Source organism: Nothoprocta perdicaria, unplaced genomic scaffold (genome assembly GCF_003342845.1).
Source record: "Nothoprocta perdicaria isolate Ctin4 unplaced genomic scaffold, notPer1 scaffold_17, whole genome shotgun sequence".
Taxonomy (NCBI): Eukaryota; Metazoa; Chordata; class Aves; order Tinamiformes; family Tinamidae; genus Nothoprocta; species Nothoprocta perdicaria.
In genome coordinates, this window is record NW_020454871.1 from 5,886,625 (window position 1) to 5,910,720 (window position 24,096).

At 40.2% G+C, this 24,096-nt stretch overlaps 1 protein-coding gene across 2 annotated transcripts in view; it reads right to left on the reverse strand.

The window, feature by feature from the left end:
- Positions 1 to 24,096, reverse strand: part of TENM1 (teneurin transmembrane protein 1) — a 210,061-nt gene that overhangs the window by 174,244 nt on the left and 11,721 nt on the right. For both annotated transcript variants that reach the window (XM_026035944.1, XM_026035943.1), the window contains exon 2: positions 12,110 to 12,370. In XM_026035944.1, coding sequence (XP_025891729.1) covers positions 12,110 to 12,370 — 261 coding nt within the window. The remainder of the gene's footprint in view (positions 1 to 12,109; positions 12,371 to 24,096) is intronic.

Genomic DNA, 24,096 nt, shown 5'->3' on the forward strand with positions numbered 1-24,096 from the left:
TCTAAGCACTACAAGTCTGTAAAGATCTACTTATAGAAGAGAAATTCTAATTAATGTTCCTAATGGTTGTCTTGTTGTTTTAGTGGCTCATTGGGGCCATCCAAAGAAGGATCTCAGTCTGAAATTATCAAACTTGTTAACTCAACAGGCAAATAGCCAAATACAATTATTGTTCATATGAACAGGAACAATTGCTGGATTACGAAGCCAGCCGCCCTTTGGGGTGTTTGCTCTTCTTGTGTTGTATGTACATGTGGCTCACTGTGGGATAAAAAGAAGATGCCTAATCTGAAAACTTATGAAACATTTACTGGCTTTTAAAATTACTTGAAATTATGATGCAACATTTGTGTCAGTCAAACCAAAAGCCAACAGCAAATTTATCATCTGAAAAGACCAAAACCTACAGCTGCTTTTCACCTGTTCACCTTTTCCATTTGAGCACTGATTGATTTCAGTGCAACCACTCACATTTGTGGATTAGGTATATAAATACTTCCAGGGCTCAAACTTCTCAAGCTGCTACAAGCAGCAGCTGTACACTGAGCATTTGGGCATTTGTTATCCAGCAGAATAAGCAGTGTGGCCAAAGCCATGAATCACATCCTAGAAGGCCACCCAGAAAGAGCCTGACTTGCACTTCGGAAGCTCTCTCTTGGGATAAGGGAGGTCACTGAAATACAACCAGAGCCCTGGTCTACATGAATGATGGCTACATTTTTGCTTCCCACTCCCTGCATCCCCCCCACTTTTTTTTTTTTTTTTTTAACTCTTTCTTCCTATCTTTTAAAACTAAACAAACACATCTTATTTGCACTTCTTGATTCCTAACCACCTGATTTTTTCACAGCATTATTAATATAGTGAAGCTAATTTGTGGATTCAAACATGTTATCCATCACAGACTTTATCAAACCGTCATATAAATATGTAGGTTTCCTTCGAGAACATAAGGAGCCTTTAACTGAAGCAAGTAGAGAACACTGTGGCAGGAAGCAGGGAAAGCAGCAGGACGGGAAGCTGCTGCCACGACTTGTTGGCAGCTACGCTGGAGCCCTGAAAAGGCTACGCTCCTAAGAGGACCAGACTGCTTGTTCTTTCCTGTGGGCACCCGAAACTGCAAATTACATCATTACACACCGAGAGGGCAGCAGTGACAGCGGCAGTAGTGCTGGGGACTCTGCATTTGCGGTGACGGGCGCTCTACAGGGAGCAGCCGTCAAAGGTATCATGGAAACATGACCTGAGCTGGCAGAGCAGAGCGCCAAACATCTCCACTTTGTGGACTGTCCTTGCTGGTTTCCAATCTGGCTGCAGGTTATTTATGTTTTCTCCCTCTGCCTCCTAATGCATATTTCCCCAGTGGGAAGCTACAACCTGAGTTCTGCCAGATGTCTAGAGGTTGGATCCATTTACATGAGTTCACAGCCAGAACTATATTTTATTTCATGACTGCACAAACCTAATGTTTTGGGAAAAAAAAAATCAGCTGAAAGAATTTGCTTTTATTTGAATTGAAGCTGAAGTCATTTTTGGAAACGGCAACTCACAGCCATTTTTCTTAGCAGAGATCCTTGCCACGGATTTGATCCCAGTTCAGCTTCTTAAGAGCTCTTACCAAGTGTGAGGGAAACCTAGATCAAGTGTGACACTTTAACATAGGTTTCTACAACATGAAAATTTGTGGAGTTCTAGTTTTTAATTTTATTTTTTTAGCTGATCACAGATAATGATTCTTTCTCAACTACTGTAGAGGCACAATGCACAAACAAATAATGCCATAATGACCTATGCCCAAAGTTTACATGCAACTCATTTAGACTCTTCATCACCATGGATCTTTTTTAACATTAATAAGCACTGTTAAAAATCCACAGTAATTGTATATAAGCATGCCTATTTTAATTATAAGTGTAATATTTTTAAATACATTTAATATAAAATTCTTTCTACTTTTTGTTTTCTTCCAGAACTTTATAAAATAGTCTTTTTGCCACTATCAGTTTCCAACCAATTTTTGAGATACCTATAATACAACTGAAAAAAAAAATGCAAGTACTGTAGGCTGGTAGAGCACAACAAATAATTTCTATATGATTTTGTATTAAAAGGAAATTGAATATCACAAGACTGAGATGGTGATGCCAGTCAGAAAGGTATTTTGAGACAAAAAGTAGAAGACTGACTTCAGAGAAAAGATGTAAACAGAAACAAGCAACTGAAATTATGTGGACCACTTCAGGCATGGAGGAGAGGTACTACGGATCAGAAACAAATTATTATGCTCTAAAGTGATCCAATAAAAATCGAACTGCAGTGTAGTAACCAGAAAACATACTGGAGAAGGGGACAGGTGATAAAAAGAAAAAGGAGCTTTCAAGCACTGTGGATTATTAGCTGCTCTGGAGAAGTCCGTATTCAGGAGATTGTATTTCTGCCACAATATGCAAACATGCAAACACAGCTGAATTCACTGTTCAGAGGGAAGTGAAGTATAAACATTAAGAGGCGAGAGTGGAGGCAGAACGGCCAGCTGCGATAACCCCCTGCAAGCCACGAGCCGCAGGGAGGGCACCACAACCGGGCACTGACCAAGCACCCGGCCAGGCGGCTGCAGCGAGAATCATCAATTAGATTTTTCCTCATTTGAAAACCCACAAAATATCACAAAAACATCAACGCCAGAAGAAACCACAAACCACAGCACTAACTCAGGAAGCAGTTTGAGGATATACAACAATAATTAGAAGCAAGGGGTTTTCTGCTACTTAGATTTTTGGTGTAATTGAAGGGGTTGCAAGCACATCCATAATTTGTACCGCCAGAAAAATAAAGCAAGCAAATCCAATGTCTCTGCTGCTGAGCTAGGAGCTAGCTCATCAGGACCCATTAACAAGGCATGTGCAGCAAGCAGCTCTATTTGAAATCCCCATATCATGAGTTCAAGCAGATTCAATCTGCATCTAATAGATTCAATCTGAAAGTTGCATCAAAAATCTGTCCATACCAAACTATAGAGCAGAGTGTGCATTACGATTCCTGCGCTTCAGCAAACGGTAAAATACCTGTTCTAAAAGTGCTTAACATGACACAGCAAGTATGCTCTCAAAAGCACCATTTGGGGAAAAGTTAATCAAATATGAGGAGAGTCTCAAACCAAAAGGGCCACTTTAAATTGCTGCTTGATGAGGCAATGAGAAAGGCACTAAAGTCAAAACAACAGATACTATGGATGTAAGTGCACTGAAACCATATGTGTTTACTCTCAAATAATCGTAGGCAGAGAAAGAAAATTGTATTGCATATACATTTCAATAACTATACAGGAAAATATCAGTAATACCCTTTGATTAAATGTGTTTTGCTCTGCTGACTACCTATACTTTTATTTTTGGTTATTTGCAGCGCACATACTCTTCTTTCTTCTTGCTGCCTCCTCTTGTAGCTTAGGGATCGCTCGAGGGAGCCACGTAACCCTGTGGCAAATGCTGCACTTCCACTACTGAGGTTTGCCTAAGCGGAGTGACAACACGGCCTGAAGGACCTACCACAGCACCAACCAGCACTCCCTTCCACCTACTCTTCTGAAGCTTCTTGAAGGTCTCCTGGGGACATCTGCTTCATTAAAGAAATCAGTCCACCCACACAAACATAAAACAAACCTTTCACCCTACCATGGCCATGATACTTGAATGACAGAGAAATGTAACAATATTTTGGAGAATACAAGAATAAATCATCATAAAATGTTCCAAGCTCACTTACAAGTGGTATTTCATTGCAGCTTCAAAACAAGTAAGATGCTTACGGCAGCTACATAAGCAAGCCCAAAGCAACATTCAGAAACACTCAATGCAACGGCTAGATTTGAAAGCCAGAAGAAAATTAACAGTTCATCAGCAGCATTCAACTCCTCCAGAAATACACCCCCAAAATGAGACAACTTGGGCTGCATCAAGTTGGAGTCATTCTCTGCAGTATTTATTAGCATAATCAGCAAAAAGCTAAATGGGATCTTCAAAAAGAAAAATGGGGAGAAAGCCTAGTAGCTACTGTCACAGAAATATTTCAGAATCACTGATCTGCATGTGTTCAAACTTCTATAACCCGACTATTATTTGGAGACAAAGTGAAATTAAATTCTACAGATAATTATCTATTTTGCCTGATTTTGTTTGAAATACTGATGCTTTTCCTCTTTCAACTTAAGTAAGTTTTTCCAATATACCTTGCTGTATTGATTACTGCCCATTACTAATTGTGTTGCCATTGGCAAGGTCTCCGATATGAACATTGACCTGATGGCCACACTTTCACCCTCCTAAGGCAGACTCATCGTTTCTGCCAACGCTCAAAACTTCCTTGAGACTTTTTCTAGCTCCTTTTCTGGCCAGTGCCCAGGCCAGAGGAGCAGAGCTCTGCTAAGGCACCTCAGTATCTGTGCCTGAAGGGCTGCTCCTCTGCTCGGCCGAGCAGCTCGCCCTCAGATGCCAACATGTGCTCTTCAATCCAAAGTCAGCGTTGTACAGCACCATGTAGAATTTACATTGCAAATCATCAGGAGTAGAAGCTTAAGATAAAGCAGCTACATCGGCAATGTAATTAGTCATCAGAAAATGTGAATCTAATTAAAATATTACTCAAAAACATCTGTCAGGGAGAGGAAGCTGCCTGCAGGAATTATTCAATGCTCCTGGATCCGTGTTCCAGAAGAGCTAATTATACACAATTCTGCTTAAGCTTATGCTATAGAATATGAAACTGTGCATAGAGCAAGATATGATTAAGGAAAACAAATTAGTATCTAAAATATTATATTTCTTTTTGTAAGACCTTTACATGAAAGCAAGGAGAAACAAGTGATATCTCATTCTTGTAATATTATATTGTAATTTTACATACAACTTCCAATTCCTATCCTATCTTCCACTGCAGAAAAAGGAAATACAGAGCCCAGTATATTGATTTTCTCTTTCTCTTTTAGAAGACTATGAAGGTCACAGTTACTTTTCACCATTTACTTTTAAATTCCCTGACCAAGGCTGGTACCAATACTTCTCCCTTGTAAAAATGAGGATATGCTAATATTTGTAATTCTGAAAACTACAAATCTATGCAGATCTTCATCATACTCCCACTGAAATGTGAAATGAAATACTAACAATCTGAAAATGGAAGATATGACTTTCCTATGTAATTTAACATACAACCAATTAAATGGGTAAAAATGAAAAAAAGGCTGAAGGAAGAGGAATGAATAATCTTTTTGTCATCCATCGGATGACATATGAATTCTTAGAAACTCTCATACTGTCAAGAAGAAACGATATTTAGATTAAACCTTGCTCTCCCTAAAAGGATAATTTGTCAGTATTTTCCACTTTTCTACCAACCCTGTACTGATTTGCTAGATCCTTTCTTTCTATGTCATTTACAGTAATTCTATTTGGAATAGCCAAAAAGCATTCTGCTGAGGGGAAAAAGAGTCTCACTATCTCCGTATTAAAAATTACACTGGCTGAGGGACGCAGAAGAGTAACTTGACCTTAGCCTTAAGTATAATTCTCCTGCGATCAGGATTCACAAGTTTTCGTGTTAGGCTCATTTTCCATCAGTGACGTTTTACAAGCAGCTTTCACAGGACCATCCCCTACTTTCATGAAAAACAAGTTCCAACTGTCCAATCTTCTTAGCGTGACTGTCACTTTTGAAGATTAAGAAGTTCAGAAATAAACTATAACAATCTTTGAATATCTTTGCAGTATAACTACAGAATTGCACAGTTTTGTAGTTTTACTACAAAGATATAGTAGTTAAGGTTTAGTTTGAAAAAGTGGCAATTCCTTTCCTGAATGCCATCGTATGGTCACAGTTTTATCACTTCCTATCCATAATTTCCCAAACCTGACATTAAATGTGCATGCTTTTCCTCACATGACATTATTTCATAAAAATTAAGCAATACAGGATGATTTCCTACCCTTTAGATTCAAGCAATATGCACATGAATCCCTGTGCAGTCAAGAGCTATAAATTAATAATATAGATTAATTATACTTTCTTCTTTTACCTAGCACATCACATCTGAATTTAAATAAATAAAGGGATGTCACCAAATAAGGTATATAGCTTAGAAACTTTAAACATTAAGAGAAAATGATATTTTTTCAGTAACTTATAGAAGGCATTAAACAGGGACCAATTTTCTCTAGGCACTGCAAAATGATTACATTGAAGCAACGTAGCATATGTAATGCATATTCGACCTATCGAATTTGTGACATTTGCTAATACTGTTGGATGAACTAGATGAATCAGCACCCATTCTCCTCTGAAAACAGATTACTTTTCAGATGTGAGCATTCCAGAGCAATGCAAGTAAGTCTTTCATAAAAATGGAACCTTGCGTGTCAAGTATATACTCATTTGAGTGCTGCAGTTCTAAATTAGTATCTTAAGGATCAGTATTCCTTACATTTTAAGGCATAAGAGCAGGAATTGTTTATATTCAGAAGCAGTACATAAAGGTAACTACTAGCATTAAGCTAAAATAAATAAATTATTTAGAAGGAAATATGCACAACATATGATTGTAGGCCATTTCTGAAAAGTGAATTTCTGGTTTTATAGAATGTTCTAAAGGCAAGGGATAAAATATTTTAATAATAATAATAATAAAATAAATAACAGCATAGACATGTCTAGTGTTTAGAACGCCACTGCTCCCTGCCATACCCTAAACCAGACCTGCTCTCAGGCAGGATTAATGGTATACATTTAAATAGATAAAAAATACTTTGTTCTGGGTCCTCCTCATTTCAGGCTGGTTGCTGAAATGAAGGGAGCTGAAAGAGGGAGCAATAATTACAGTGCTACAGGCTTCTTACTACATGTGCTATCCCTTCTGCATTACAGAGAGAAGGAAAGCCAAGTGATTTTTTTTTTTTTTTTGAACTTTTATGCCTAGTGCCTAATCTCTGGGATAAAAATCAGTCCTGACTTGTCCTCAAGCTTTCTCCTCTCTTCTTAGTTACCAATAAAAGAAAACAAAATGGCAGGGCTAAAAATAATGCCCAATCTTGGATAAATATATAGCTACATTTTACAATGGTGTAGGTGAAGGGCATTTAGATTGTGGAACATCAGAAAATAGCAGAAATATTTTCAATTTTTTTTTATTATCTTTAGTGTGAAATATTAAATGCTGTTTGATATCTCTCCTTAAATGAATGTTTACTGGGCTTACAAAATCATACAAAACTAAAAGGAGTTTTTTAACACCACTGTGCACTGATTTTAATACACTACGTGAGCAGTGTGAAAGTTGAAACAAGTCAGGCTAATGCAATACCCTTGTCAGTCAACAAAACTAATGATGATAGTTATTTCAAAGGACAGAATTTTCCCCCATAATACTGACAACAATTCATCATTATCTATGCTTTGTATGTGAGCAATTTCATAAATGCAATTCCACGAAGGCAGGCTTCTCCCAACAAAACAGGCGGGGTGATGTTGCAGAAGCCTCCACACTTACCCAAGGCAATTCGGACAACTTATGTTTCCTTTGAGGCAGTAACATTTCTAAAGGAGAAAAGCATTTTACTCTCCTAACAACTCTGGGAGAGCAGTTACAGCATCACTGCAGACTCCAGTGCTCCCCCAAACTGGTGCTGTGTTCCTGCCGAGATTCATGCACTTTGACACCGAGAAGGGTTTTTCGAAACAATAGTGAATATAGTAGAAGCAACCAATAAAAACATTGTGTAAGCGCTAGAAAAGAAAAAACACATGACAGAAGCAAATGAATTCTCGCATTGAGAGGATTAACGGTCCTTTTCTAGCAAGTATCTTGGAGAATGTCAACTATCTAAGAAGGTACCTTATTACACCACAAATCCAAGAGTTTTCACCATAGGGGATTTGCACTTGGTGTAAATTATGTGGTTGTCCAAATCCTGTGGGTGACTGAAAACATCCAGTACACGACCATAATTTTGTGTACAATCCACAGCACAGCAAGGAACACTAGGAATGAAGAAGAAAATATTAAATGATGCAGAAAAAGGGGGGATTAGACTGATGTTTCCCTTTCTATTTTCAAGGCTACTTACATCATATTTGACCTAGCTGCTCTACTTGCAAATTAGTAACTCAATTTCTTAATTGCTCCATTGTAAATAGACAGTGCCAGGACCAAAGCTAATGGAAGCACTTCAGACACAGCCACAGTTATTACAGGCAGAATCCTGCACTGACAGTCACATGGGCAGCTCTTCCCAGCACATGAATTGTTATTATAATGTAGTTGTTGGCAATCATTTCCTGAAGAAAGGAGAGGGATCAGCTTAATGACTGGCTTGTTTACAAAAGAACAGTAAATAACAGCAGCATTAATCCCAATGCTCTCACTGTCTTGCATTAAAACACAACACTTGTATGAAGAGCTGAATTTGGGTCCAACTTACACAGGTGTGATTTCATAGCGGGTCTATTGACACACACTATAAATTAAAACAGGATCTTGTCCTTACTGAAATTCTCCGCATGTCTGAACACCTACAGCATTCACAAAGCTGCATAATCACAGTTTCAGCATTTCTTTCCCTGCTTCAGCATCTTTATCATGAAAAGGATCTTGAACAGATCCTGCAACCCAAGTGCAGAGGCTGAGGTGACTTGCTCAGAGTCACCCACCTGCCTGGCAATCAAAGGATGGAAACTCCCCCCGGAGATTTAGGAAATTGGAGTCAAGAGCTCTATTAAATGGCCCATTGCTCCCAAGGTATAAAATAAATACTTAGGTGAATTACGCAATATTAATCTTACATGTTCCTGTGTCAATAAACTCAGCTTTTATCTGTAACCTAGTGCACCAAGGATTTATAAGGCAGGCACGTGCTCTCCAGGGTGCAAGGCTGGAGCTCAATTCCGAGCTCATGTGAATTGGCTTATATTGACTTCAGCGAAGTTATGCAAGATTTTAACTGGCATATTTTAAAGCAGAACTTACTCCCAGGAGTGAGAATTAGGGAACATCTGAGTCTGCTGCTGATTCACTATGTGAACACAAGAAAGTGACTTATATTAAGTGTTCCTTATTTCTCTGCTACTTCTACTTATTAACATATGGCTAATATTTTATTCATTGTAATCTGCTGTTTAAAATTCTTGATATTACTAAAACATTTATTACTCCAAATTAAATCTGATACTGAATGCTGATGTCAAGAGGCTTCCCAATAATTTTTGTGGGAAAAGGAATCTCTAAACTTTGCACAGCATTTATTTTTTAAGTTTTTCCCCTTGCATGGTTTAAAAAAAAAAACTGAAAAATATGTATCCTCTGCTTAGTTGTTATGCACCCTGAAGTGATATTTCATCATCCATCTCATCTTACCTCAGCCTGTAAGAACATGCCCATTTCTTGCCCACAAATCTCAGAGAATCGACTGAGAACTACAGCTGAAGTCCAGTTTTAATAGAATTGTGCAGCCAAAGGAATGGAGCATGAATGGCCCCAAGAACGAGGTTACATTTCACACTACACCTGTAGGAAGCTAGTCTTCTGCTATTGCTTCGCACCATTTTGTAGAGAAGAGTAATGGTCACATAAAAATATCTATGTCCGTGTAGAGTCAAGCAAGGCAGTCTCTAAAATAATTCAAAACAATCCAACCTAACCAGAAATAGGCTAAAAATTTTGTTACTTTTGAAGTGACTCAAGTTCTTTACTACTTCTCAGCTGACAAACGGTACCTAGAAGTGAAAGAGCACGTGGTTGTGCTGACAAGTCAAATGTGACTGAAGAATGTTTGGTGGGCGTAAGCTTGGGATAGAACACACTGCCTCACAGGACAGCTCTGCAAATCAACAGGAAAGAGCACAGGGACACAAAAAGAGCTTCAGTCTCATTCGCACATGAGCTAGTCTAAGATGCAGTCCCATGTCATATGATGTAGTTTTAGATACATCCACCTATGAAACAGCAGGTAGGTTTGTTGCTTTTCCTTAGAAATCAGAGTTGTACACTCTCCTGGGCCAGATCTTTTACTTCATATAAACAAGAAAACAAAAGCAAACCCGACACAACACAATCTTGCATCTTAGTACAATTCTCAAAAGCAGTAAAAAACACTATGAAAGTCATTTCAGGCCCATACTTTTGTCCCAAGACACCGTAATTTAATTAAAAACATAACTGTAGATCGTGCAACTTAAGAGTATGTATCAGCTCAACCTTCTCAGAGACTAAACCACTGAACTCCTGCAATGAGAGATATCATCATTACACCAAATGGAGGCTAACTGCAGTCTTCCTCAATGAAATATAGCAGTTATATTTAATATCGTTGTTTAGTAGTGTCTCTGTCAGCAGACTACATTCATACATTGTAGGGTAACACTCTTCATGTTAAAATAGAGTTAGTTATACCATAAGGGAGGTAAGCAATGATCCCCAAGAAACTGGCCATTCATTACTTGCGGTTAAAATATATTTTGCTTAGCCTCAGGCAAAGCTGAAGGCAGTTTGTGCACTAATAGCCTATTATTAGTTGCTATTAACATTGACAACACTAATCTAAATGGGAATGTCGGTGTTTCACACAATCTGTTTGATGCTTCCAAAACAACCAGAGAGTGTCTTTAAACAGTGATTTTATCCTATTTCAGAGCTGATATATTGGCCTGTGAAGGAACAGACTTGAGTATATTCTCAAATGTGGCTACTCAAAATACATAATGAAGTATAATCTAAGTAAATTTAAGAGGAAATACACATGAACTACCCAAGAGTAAAATGCTGTAAGCTATATAGGTCAAAGCCTAAAAAATAGGACTGACTCAGTATTTAAAATTTCCTGATAATCTTAAATATATTTTAAGTGTATGATGTACACATTTCAACATAAATGCTTGTAAACTGTTTTTCTACATTAAAACATTCATTCTCACATTGTTACAGTAGCAGGCAGCAAACAGAGCAGGCACACACCCAGACCACTGACACACTGGGCTTGACAAAGAGTAAAATAATAGACCCCGAAGTCCCTCATGAGCACCAGTTCTCCTCTACAGCTGGAGCAATAGCGTTGGTCTCAGTTACACCCACTCAGGCCACCAGCATCACAAAGATTATAGGGTTTAAGCAAAGGCAGTGCTTTGTTATTCACTTAAAACTGAACTCTTGCATGTTATTACTAGAGAAGTACCAAAATAAATATGCCATTGTCAACACTGAAGTCATGTGTCATTTTCTCTGATCCCTTCTTAACCACTTAGAAAATCACTGCCCTAAAACACAGTTATTAAAGAAATTAAGAAATAAGCTGAACTTGTTGAAATTAATACAATAAATTTACTTACTATTTGCCCTTCAAGGAAGTATTTTTAGCAGATCTTCATTATTTTCTGCCTGATGCACTGAGGTAAATATTTTCCTCTCTCTGTTACACAATTAAACACACACTTTTCCCTTCTGTGACACACTATGTGTATAAGAAGAAAAATATCCTTGAACTGAACAAATAGCTAAAAACAACAATCTAAGCTGAAATCCCACCTTTTGTACACATAGAAGCAAAACATGAAAGGGACCTGTCAGTTCACGTGAGCACAGATCAAAAGTCTTAGTCCAAAACTGAGCCTTACCTCAAAAGGTCAGCTGAACAGATGATTTAGGACTTGGTAATTTAGGACTCCAGGATGTCTCTCTGAAATCAGCTGCCTGGAGAGTCCTGAAGCTGGCTCAGAAGCTCGTGTGTGCTGGATGATTTTACACAAAACATACCTGACTAAAATAAGCATGCAGGAATTTGTTTCCAGCCTAATGTATAGGCCAAATTCAAATGATAAACTTCCCGTTGCATAAAGATTGGAAGGTATTTGGCCTCTATGGCCTGTAGAAGAATTTAACAAAACCATTATCTCCTTTTTTGTCTTAGTGTTAGATAAGATCAGGTTTATGCTATAAATAGAAGGCAGGTATCAATATAACATTAAGACCTAAGGAGACAGGAACGGAGAAGTATGAGAATGAAAGCAAACGAGAAGAAGAAAGGTTCAAATCGGTGACTGCATCAGCCCGGGAGGCGCGTTTCGTTCTTACCGTTCTCGCCGTCCGACTTCCTCTCGTGGTCGGTGTCGGTGAGGGACAGGGCGGAGTTGGCGCGGCTTGACAAGCAGGAGCTGTGCTCCGACTTCATCCCGCGCATCCAGAGGCGCAGGGCATGGTCCGGCGAGGCGCCGCCCTCCGTCTCCGTGTCCCCGTCAGAGGCCACCTCCAGCGGGTAGCTGTGCTCCGACGGCCCGCGCCCCTCGGCCTGGTAGCCCGTGCACAGCATGCGGGGCGGCTCGCAGAACTCCAGCTCTGCGGAGAGAGATGCAGGAACACGTTAGGAGGGTCAAGCAACAGGCTCTGGATTTTCTTCTGGAGAAGCTGTTTGGAGAACTAATGCTCCTGGACAGGTGACTTGGGTCAGCGACTCAGGTGACCAATCTGATCATCTCTAAATACAATATGCGTATTTACACATACTCTCATGCAGACAGTCCCACATCAAAAATGCCTTTTTATTTTTTATTTTGCAAATAAAAAAACACTTCTAAAATAAATCCCTCAAATCAGAAAGCTCCTCGGTGTTTGTTATTGTAGGGAAAAGGAATTCAATATTTGCAAGCCTGGAACGTACAAAACTACACTCGACATTTTTGGGCAAAGGCAGCAGGAAAGGGGAACTTGCAGGGAGGCACCTTGGAGAGCACTCTGCTCGCACCAGGCCGTGGCTCCCCAGTGAGCACCTGGAACTGGAGGTGCTTCGCCCAGGAGCAGAGGCTACCGGGAGCGCCCAATTCAGGGATTCAGAGCTGGGCAGAGCTCAACATGTCCGTGGGTCCCACCACACACCGCAGGGCAGCAGAGCGCGAGGAGAAGCAGGGTGGAGGGGACGACTATGCAGGGGAAAGACGCGCAGAGCGCGAGGGACGCGACGCCCCCAGCAAGGCCCAGCTCCCACCCGAGGAGCCGCCGTGTGTTCTCACTTGTGCGAATCCAATTACAGGCGCAGCTCCCAGGGAGCACGGTGAGGAGCTCTAATTAAATAAGGATTACCGAGCCGCGCTCCCTAATTGAACAGCAGACCTGGGAGGCCATCTTGAGAGACTGAATACAATCTCAAACAGGCATACAGTATTTTTTTCAATTTCTAGAAGAGAAACATTAGAGACAAGGGGCACTGATGGAGATGGAAACCAAATACCCACTTCCACTGTCATCCTAACTAAAGCCTTAATTTGCCAGACTAATCCACTTACAGGCAGTGAGAGGAACAGGTCTTGTTTGAAGCAGATTCTCAGAGGTAACCCAAAGCGCTGCCATTCTCCTCAAGGTCTTGACCACAATCTAGTCTAAGGACTGCAGAGGCAATGCGGTCTCATGGCTCAGGAGGCAGCGCTACTGCTGGGTCCTACAACCGGTCATGGCCACCGCTTCTCTTGGTCAAGCCAGGAGCAGTAACCTGGCCTGAGGGCTTCTCCAGAGGCTTCCCTCATCTCTCACCTGCTTCTCTGTCCTGGACCTGCAGTGGGAGGACTTGGTCCACCTCACACCTGTGAAACTCCAGCAGGAAATCACCTGTGCGAGGATGGTAAACACGAAACATCCAGTCTCCAGAAAAGCCCTGCTACTCTGCCACGGTCAAAGCTCCTTGGGTAGATGCACACAGAGGCAATCTCACAAGATGCTGCTGCATGAAACTTAACATAGTGTTGTTCATAAAGTGCCCTTTTTCATAATCATTTTAATTGTTATATCCACAACAAGCAAGCTCTTCTTCATTTAATTAGACAACACGGGCCAAATATTTGTAGGACATGAACACTGCAGACATTGATGCCACAGCCTCCAAAACTGCACTCACTCCTCGCTTCTACTTTCCTTTGCACAGCACCAAATGAATACAAACCATCTTTACACAAAACATGAACTCAAACTGTACATGCCAATTCTTACTCATCTTGACTAAATTAAGACGACTTCTATATGAGCCAACAATCAAAAAGCCAGCAACAGTGGTAGATTATTCATGTAGAGCCCAGGATCAATGAAATCAAGACTGAACTAGATGAACAGGCTCATTCTATTCTACCTCAGAAAGACTAAATTATTCATTTAAAGGGAGGTTGTGGATGTTACTAATTCATCATACTGTTTTTGTTCCTGAAAAATGTAAGTAAAAGCTTTCTTGGAAAAGAGAAGATTAAAAGTTCTGCTTAAATGAAATGAACTTCCATGAAAAAGGGGTAAGAGCTTCATTCCACATCCTGCACCTGAGCTCTGAAATAAGGTGAAAACCAAATCCTTCTGAGTAGTTCACAACCAGCTGCACAACTAGCTCTTGTCACATGCAGAAATGAAGTCCAGATTGCTCACTATACCAAACAGTTATGACAGTTAACACATGCTTTAGCAGATGTCATGAGAAGGGAGAATAACGAGTACTGCAATTTAAGGAACTGTATTATTAAAGAAAATTAAGATTTATCTGACAAACCCACTAAAATTCAGGGAAAGCAAATTAAGCCTACACATTTGAAGACGTGTATTTAAAAACACTAACAGGTATAAGCAATAACGAAAGGCTACTTCCAAGGAAGGATAGTTTGTTGTAGTACATTAATAAATACATTGAAAACCCATTATTTCCTCATGAAAAAGAAGAGAGCAAACAGGATTCACTCCCAGCCTTGATAATGCTTTCAGTTTTGATTAAAATGGGCAAGCACTAAGAGAACAACCGCACTGCTCTTCGGATTTCACCATCGCAGCTACTAGACTAAAGCTCAGCTTGGGCCAGGAGAAGACTCTTCCTTCCAAACCGCCGGGCTCCATTCCACTCACGCAGAAGCCCAGGGAGGCCAGGCCAGGCAATGCTGCAAACTCTGGCAAGCCCCTTACAGCTCGTCCTATATTTCAAAAACCCATCCCACATTTCTATTTTCTTTTCCAGTTCTCTCAAAGAACAGTTTTATTCTCATTTTCAGCCTCAGAGCTGCACAGGCGTTACAGCAAACAGGATTCTTGGGTTACTACTTGCCAACCCAGATGCATCCCACGCTCCGCACACCTGAAGCAGAATTTGCTCCTTTTTCAGCAGCTGAGGAGCCTCTCCACAAGTGCAAGCGCTGCAGCAGCCTCACAAGCCACGCAGCTGCCCGTCCACCAGCAGCCCCGGTCCGTGGTCAAGCAAGGCAACAGGGAAATTCAACCCAGGAACCCCCACAAGGGCTCATTAGCTTACTCGTGTTTACAAAGCACAGAACTTACCCTTTGGTCTATAGGTGAATCCAAAACATAGCAGCCAGTGCGTATTCAATATTTTAGCTTGGTTTTTTTTTTTCCTGGTGGAGCAGCAGAAATTGACTTCTTTATACTATTACTTGTGTTCAACTGACATCCTCCACAATGCAGTCCCTTAATAGCCTATTTCTTAGGCATACAAGCCTTTGTAGTATTTTAAGTCCCACAGGATGCGTTGTCTGAAAAGCACTTCAGAGTGCCAAAAGAGGCTGCTTTTTGTCTGCGTATCTAACCTTGTTACCTACAATACTACTTATTTCTACAAGGAGATAAAGTTCAAGTGGATTTATCATAGATTCAGTCTTACCAAAAAGACCCACTCAAGAAGAAGAATGAGAATTAATATGAAATTCAGGTCTGTTTTTTGCATAAACCGCAGACAGAGAGAAAAGGTTGCAGCTATGAATTTATACGGTGGATCACAATAGGATTCTACCCATAGGGCCTGGCAGAATAGTCCACTCTAAGGTTTTTTAACCTTTAAGGTTGAAAAACCAAGTAGTTCATCCCCTATTTTTGTTTAAAAATTAAAACCAAAGTAATCTATAAAGGAATGTAAAATATTTTATGCTATCGGGAAATGAAATGAGTTTGAGTCTAATTAAAACAATAAAAAGCAGCATTTCAGTTCACAGATCCTTTCTTTGTATTAACCTGGAGAGCTATTTTTACATTAGCTGCCTAACTGGGGCCTGAAGGAGCAGCAATGGGGAACCATCCCCAGGTGCTCAGGCTTTGTGGGTACCACAGGGTGAGGGATTTTCTAGTGTGTTATTTATCACTGAGCCTGTGTATGTGGCTCTCCACTTGGAACTTAATCCGATAGCTTAACCAGCACGTACATTTAATGTTTCAAAATGAGAAGAAAGTCAGGGCAGCTACTCTTGCCATAATAAGATTGAGCGAGAGGGAGGAAGAGGGGAGGGAGAAATGTAAATCAAATGGGGAAAGTGAAGTTCACATTCATTTTTGAAGCAATACATATGCATCCTCCTAAATGAGAAATTTTGAGGGCTATTGAGCACTCCGCAAAATTCAGAGTGTTCAACGGCCCTTAAAATTTCTCATTTCTCACCTGAGCACCATGGTTTACTGGCTACACACTGGCCTCAAGAATTAAACGCACAGAGATCTTAAGCTGCTCCATAAAGTCCTCTGTGTAACACAACCCACTAGATAAGCTTTCATTTATTTTTCTGCTTACATTTCATTTAGTCAAAGTCTTTTTTTAAAAAACTTGTTCCAATGTTGAGAACATGCTGCATCTTTCCTGGGACAATATAATTTAAAGACATCAAACTTCAGTAAGCATTCACATGAAAATCATTAGGAAAGAGACCAAAATTCAATTAATTTGCAAAAGCACATTACATTGGCTATTAATTTGCTCTGTAAGCCTTCTGTTTATCACCAGCTACACAATTATCACAGCTCAAAACAGATTTAAAGTTGCATTTATTTTAATAAAACAGAAAATTAATTTGATATACCAATTACATATAGGTAAATACTCTACATATAAAATATGCTATTTGTGCTTTTATACTTTCTTATCAAATGTATACTACTGCATATGTTCTCTTTTACTGCATTTCAACTTTTCCTTATGTGTCCTTAACTGTGTAGTTTATTTTCCTATATTATTACACCAGAGATTCTGAAAAGTTAATAATAATAATAATAATAATAATAATCTAACAACAAATAATGAAAGATTAAAATGGGAGTCAGAATCTGTGATAGCACTGAGCAGTTTCATGAAATTTGCAGATTAGGCACCTACGGGATTAGGAAGGAAGCCGGTACTTTCACAGAAGACTCTCCCAAAGTTATGAGGAAGAAGGCAACTTTACCCCCCAGGGTCTTCCCTGGAAGAATTTAAAAATGAGGTTGTACCCCAGGCCTCATGGCAAACGTGTTTCTGTTCTCTTCTTCAACCCAATTCTTCCAGCTTAAGAAAGAGGGCCGGAATAAAGCTGTACCAACTTTTCAACCTGTGCCAAAGAGTTCACAGGGAGCATTTGTTTTTCCTACTGTTAAAATCAACAGAATGAGGAAATGTACTTCAAGATCTTCATGGCACCCCTTTTGATGCCCACCTTACCTTCTCCTTCCTCTGGAAATGTAATATTCTTTCTGTAGATCATCAGACACCCATAAATTATTTTTTTTTTAAAGAATCACTACTAAGATGCCAGATGTCAGGCAATGTAGATGCAGTTTGTTTTAGTTTTAACTTAGGAAGAAACACTGTCCTTGTCAAATCAGATTATCAGACTGGGAATTTAATTCTTCAAATTCAAGCGTGCCTTTATGATGCGAAATACTTCCACCCGCACAGTCTTTGTTGAAGAGAAATTTCCACCGCAGGCACTCCTTTATATAACTGTATAATTCCTCTAATGAAGTTTAGGATTATGAAACTAGGAGGTAGCATTTAACCTACATTTCGCATAAAAGAAACCTACTTAATCACAAATAACGATCACACTAACTCTACTAAAGAAGAAAAACCCCGATCATCTCCAATGAGAAACAACATAACTACCATTTGAGAAGAAAAACGAAGTTCTTAAAATACTACAACTAGAATGGAGTTTGGATTAACTTGCTTTACAACACATTCACTTACAATTCCACTTTCCACATGCTAAAGTGTATTAGGAAATGCATAATTTTCATGAAAGAAAAAAATCTCCTTCTCCCCTCTGTCCCCAAAAAACCCTGTATCATACAGAGCAAAACTCAAACTTTCTTTCAAAGAATATTAAGGTTCTTTGATTCCTAAAACTGCTTTTTAACCAACCAGAAGTTTTGTGTGGGAAGGTGATGCTTTCAAGGAAGCAATAAATTACAAAACCTCTCCCTTTTGTCATTAACTTTCCAAATTAAAAGCAGTCACAGTCTTAGTCTGTGGACTTCATAAAGTTTGTATATAAAGAAAGAAAAAAAAGCTTTCATGACAGGGAGCTGCACAGCCAGTCTATATATCAAACCATCTAGAGCAGACTATTAACTGCCTTTTCTTTTTAAAGAGTTTCAGAGGAACGAACATCCTTCCTTAAGATTCCCAAAAGCAGGTCTGGAAGCCCGGACAGCTCTAGTGCTCTATGCTTGCAGCTCTAGCAGGCAAAGCTAAGGTTGCAGGTCTAATTTGCCTGCAAGTCTGTATCTCATTTAAGAGATGAAAGACCGACTAAATTTCCCTTCTTCCTTATTTTCTTTTTCTCTTCTTTTTGAACAGTCTTGTTCAAACAGACTATACAAATTGTATACCAACATTCTTTAAAGAGAATTTACCCGCAGGCTGTCGCTGGATCCCTACAAACTGGAATCCAACGTGGAGACACTCTTCTGCATCACTTTCATTCAAGCATCAATTTTAACTTTTGTAACATATTCATTTCTTTTACAATTAGGGTGAAAACACTAAATTGACTACTACCACTGGTTTTGATTGGTTTTCACAAAATATTGACACCTCATGTTTCTGAACTATTACCATTGCTTCCTCCTTTTGAGATCCAAGCGCAATCACTGATCTTAACACACAAACACCTACAACTTCGGCAGCACTTTCTTGATTCCTGACACCCAGGTAACACCCAGACCAAGCCGGCCAACACTCAGAGCAACTCGCCTGATCCATCTGGGAAGAAGAGGGCAAGTGGTTGTGCAGGCACAGACGTGCACCGCGCACACCCTTTAGCACTGCCATTCACCTCCCATTACTTCCAGTTGCCAATCTGATATCAATGAGAACATACAAAAGACAACTTGGCCCATCTACTGCCTTTGACTAGCCAACTGAAGATAAGATTGTCAGTCAAATAACCCCTCTTTTCCTCAAAAATCCCTTGAGGGGGTAATCATCAAATATTCCAGTTGACCAAGACATGGAGATTAAATTGCCTTCAAAAACTTCTGACCACTTCTATTCCCTTCTTTCTTGGAGTGTTCATTTAACCAAAGGGATTTCAGCAACAGTAGTTCAAACTTAAAGGTCAGCCATACTGGAGCTTAAGTAATACTGAAGTCATTTTAAAAAATATTTTCAAATTTCTTATTTTTAATATATAAAGTCACAGAAACTATTTTACAACTGTTTATACTCCTCATTTCCTTCCAGTATCTTTATTAGGTTTTCTAACATTTCCAGACATTATTATTTCTTCTAACTACATTTCATTAATAAATTACTTGATTTATAAAGGCTATTATAATCTGTGTTAGTAGCTACAAAATTGGGCCATATTTTTGCTTTGATACCATCAAGATACATTTAAATAACTCAGCTGAATATGGTGGGGCCATTCCAGATCTGTGTCTCCCCAAAACCACACTGTGCTCGTATTGCATAGACATTCATAGCACTGTTACTGTTCAAGTTAAACAGTTCTTAAGAAGGAATTTCAACCCAAAATGCACAGCGGAAAGAGGAAAATCTGAGCCATTTGTGTCAGTACAATAAACCAAGATTCCTGTACACATTGCATGTTACTGACAAAATCCAGATTTGTTAACGTAGAAAAACTGAGCACGGAAGGGGATGACTCAACTCTAAGAACATGTTTCAGAACTGATTTGATAGCATTTGTTTTTACGCTGTTAATCTACTTAAGCAGGTACTACCAAGATGGGCAAGCCTCTGTATTGTAGGAGGGCTATATAGGGTTGCAATACCAAGCACTGTTCTCATCTCCTTTTTCATCTTGCCATTTGATGTGGAGCTCCAAAAGAAGGAACAAGTACCACAGTTGCTCATCTAAGCCAAAGGGAATGGGAAAAAAAAAGAAATCAAAAGGAATCAAAGACATTTCCACAATGTTTAAACAAGTGTCTCAATTTTGCATGATCTAGCAACAAAATTTATCCAAACTGTGGGAACCAAAGAACAAAGCCACTACGCTGAGATAACTCTGGTAATTTAATGTGGGTAACATTTTAATCTGGGCTGCATTTTTTGAAGTTCCCAACATTTTCAGCTACCTTGCACTCTCTTAGTGTGAATTCCAATTGTTTCTGAACACAGCTTAGCTTACTTAGGTGTGTAAGAGTCATTTTAGCTGTCCTAGGCCTCCACTTGCACAACTCCAGCTTTTTGGGTTAACCACACAGCTTCTTCCCATCTTTATCTTTCAGTCAGATGCAGACATACTTGATACCCAGCAAATAACAGGTCACTGCCTGGTAAAAATTAAAATGTGAACTGCTCTCCTTCGAAAATGAGGGGGGAGGCACTGGCTCCTTCTAATGCAAACATCATGTGGACTTCACTGCCAAATCAGTGCATCCACCTGTATTGCTAATGTGTATAAAGATGTTTAGGGCACTGTACCTAACATGAGGCATCTAGAAACAGCTAACTAAGCAGTGGACTATGCTAGAGAAACCCTCAAAAAGGAAATCAGAAAATAAAATTACTGGTTTGGATCGTAACGGGCTGGGAAGTTGCCACAGAACGAACCCATTTATTAGTAGTCCACATGGGAAGAGCTCACGTTTCCAGCAGCTGCCATGGGGTGATGTTGTGGCGGGACAGCGCAGGGGCGGCCCTGCTGCCGGTCCCAGCTGTGCCGCGTGTCACTGGAGCCCACGTGCCACCAGAGTCCATGTGCCACTATGGCCCTATGCCACCACATCCCTGTGCCACCAGAGCCCATGCGCCTCCGGAGCCCCCGCGCCCACCGTATCCGCTCGGCAAAGCGGCTGCTTGATCAATGACACTTGGCAGAGTCAAGTTACAAGTCTCCACGGCGGCTGAGTGTACTCTAACCCGCCGAAAATAAATCACACCAAAAGGGCAAGATATCCACCTAACAGATTAGCCCGCAGCAGCTCTGTATACTCTGCCACGGCCCGAAGGAAAGCCTGCCATGGGCAGATAAGAAAAGCTCAAGTTCAGCATTGCTGCAAATGCTCCGTGCTTCCTTATTAAAAAAATTCACACAGCTGGAGGTGAAACTAATTGAGGTGGTGGAGACAGCAACACAGAAGGCATTTAAAATGTAATTAAAGCATGATCAGAAAAGGGACACATAAGGGAGAGAACGCTCAGAACGGAGACTCCAGGGAAATACCAGTGTTGAGCAAAAACGAGAGCAACTGCGTATTAAGGCACATTCCAAGACAACCCTATATACTGCTTAAAGGATCTGTGCAGTTATCAGCTCCAATGCTAAGGCCGCAGCTGGACAGGAGAAGTCCGTATTCATTAGACTGGGAGTGGAGAGCCAGAGTGCAGCTACTGGCCATGGGCGACCGCTGCCCCACGGGAGCAATCCCTGACATGAATTCTCCAGGATTAGTCCATAAAAACATACTTTACCTTTGCTGTTTTGGAAGGACTGTAACAACAATCATTTATCTGGAAATACACAGTTCACACAAGCACTCTGTCACATATCTATCAAGGCAGGGTTGAAGAGTGAAAAACAGGCAATTGGAAACCTTAAAATGCTAACCCAAGGGATGCAACAAACATCCCCTTTGTGACAAGCGGAGTGACGTAAAGCGACAGCCTGCAGAAGGCAATTCCAAATTCTTCCCTCTCCATGACTACTTTACAGCAAAAATGCAACCCCCTCTGCAGCTACAAAATGAACTGTTTTCAGATGAACAAAAAGGATGGTTATTTTATCCAAAGTCTCTTTTCTAATAGACAATTTTTATGACTTCAACAGATCTTAAAGTCCCCTTCTGTTTTTGATTTTTCTTTTCCCCCCTATTACATTTGTTTTGCGGAAGCACAGTTCAGAGCCTCCATGTGAAACAGTTCCCCCACACAAGTCACCGGTGTTTTTTGTCAGTGTTCACGTTATCTGCTCCTCCGCATTATCTCATTTGTCTGCCAGCTGCTTCTCCAGCTCCTGAGCTGCTCCATCTCATGCTGCGCCCGATATTGGACGCAGCGGTGGCAGAGCACGTCGGAAATAAAGAGCACAGCTCATCAGGGGGACTGGCAGAGGATGCAAGAGGCAAATGCAGAAGCGGCTCTGAATTAGAAACCAACACGTTTGTAGGGACATGATCCACAGTCACATGGACTCTGCTCTCCTCAGCACTCGCCAGCCTGCGCTGAACCAGGAAGAAGCATCTTGAAGGCCAGGGCTTCCTCAGGAGGGAGGAGGAGGAAAGGTTGGACGCGGTGGGCCTGGCAGCAAGAACAGTAACCACATGCAGAAAGGAACACAGTACAGAGAACCCTTTCCAATAGGCACGGCCTGGAGTCGTGAAAAAGTCATGAAACATGCAGCAAGCAGGGTGCATCCCTCACCCCAGTGCCTTGCCACCATTTCCCTGCCTTATTTCTACTCAAAACAGATAATGTATCAATAGCAGGGAAAGAACGGAAGGACGCTGGGACAATAACCAGAGCACTGCACAGGAGGCAACCTTCAGGTGAACTGCTACAGCAACATTTAAGAGATATTGGTCAGAAAATTTCCCAAGTGAGTGTTTTCCTCTTTAATACAGCCATCTGCCTGTTTAGATGCTGAAATCCTAACTGGCAGATTGGTGAAGCAGGTTTTGAGGATGACTTTTAAGAAATAACAACACAAATGTAAGATTTTGTCATGAATGTTGCCAAACACACCATGCAAGTAAATACAAGAGCCACAGAAAACCCTGTACTGAACCCTAACCATTACAGATACTATGTCTGATCTGCTCTGTTTCCATTCCAATTGCAGTTATTCTTTACTAAAGGATTTTATTCATCTTAATATTAGTGCTTCATAGAAAGACACTGCACTTATGCTCCTTCTTTGCACCTTCAGTAGGACTTACTACACATTTCAAATTTTAAGCCTATAATTCATCTAAAGAGATCATAAAATTAAATGGAAATACTTGTATTTGCTAGCAACATTATGCCACTCAGCTGAGAGTCCAGAGAAATCCATTACAAGACCCAATTTAAGGACCAAGAATTTTTTTTAATTGCTCAGCCCTTGAGAAAAAGTTGAAGACAACGACAATGTTTTCAACAAAAGTTGAAAACAATGAAAACAATAAGCGTTTCATCGATCAACGCATATTCTCAATTCAAGCACAAAGCTGCAGGAAATAACCTTGTTTATGTCCATTATGCAGTTACCTCAAGTTCAGGTGTAAGATTTAAGTCACCACACAAAGATGAGCAGCAGATGCCTCTTCTTTCCTTTTCCTAACACCTCAAGTATCGATCAAAGGGAAGGGTTTCCTATCCCATCATTTCACCTCAAACTTGCCCCTCAAATGGGCACTATTAAAGCATGAAAATTCATTCTGCCAAAACAGTGGCAAAAATGATCGGTGGTATTGGCAGAAGCTAGGTTTATTTGTGCAGAGACAATGAAGGACGGTGATAATTATCTGAAATAAATAGTTATCACACAGGTGAATGCTAAGGCTGAATACTGCAATGGAGAGTAGGTATACAGGATGGAGAAAAAAGAAATATCTAGATGTACCAACTGTAGTCAACAGTTTAAAAAGTTGGGTTGTTTTGAAGAGCCTTCCCTTTCATGACCAAAAATGAGCTAAATAGCTATGTGGGGTATCAAGAGATGGGATGAAACAGAGAGGAGCCCAACAGAACAATGAAAGAAAAAGAAAACACACACTAACTTATGGGCCTGAAAAAGCTTTCAGGCTCTAAACTCTGAATCTAAAATGCAAAATAGCAGCATTTAAGTGAATAACAGTAAACAAGCATACATGATGCTGAAGGTTCATTAGAAATAGTATTTGCA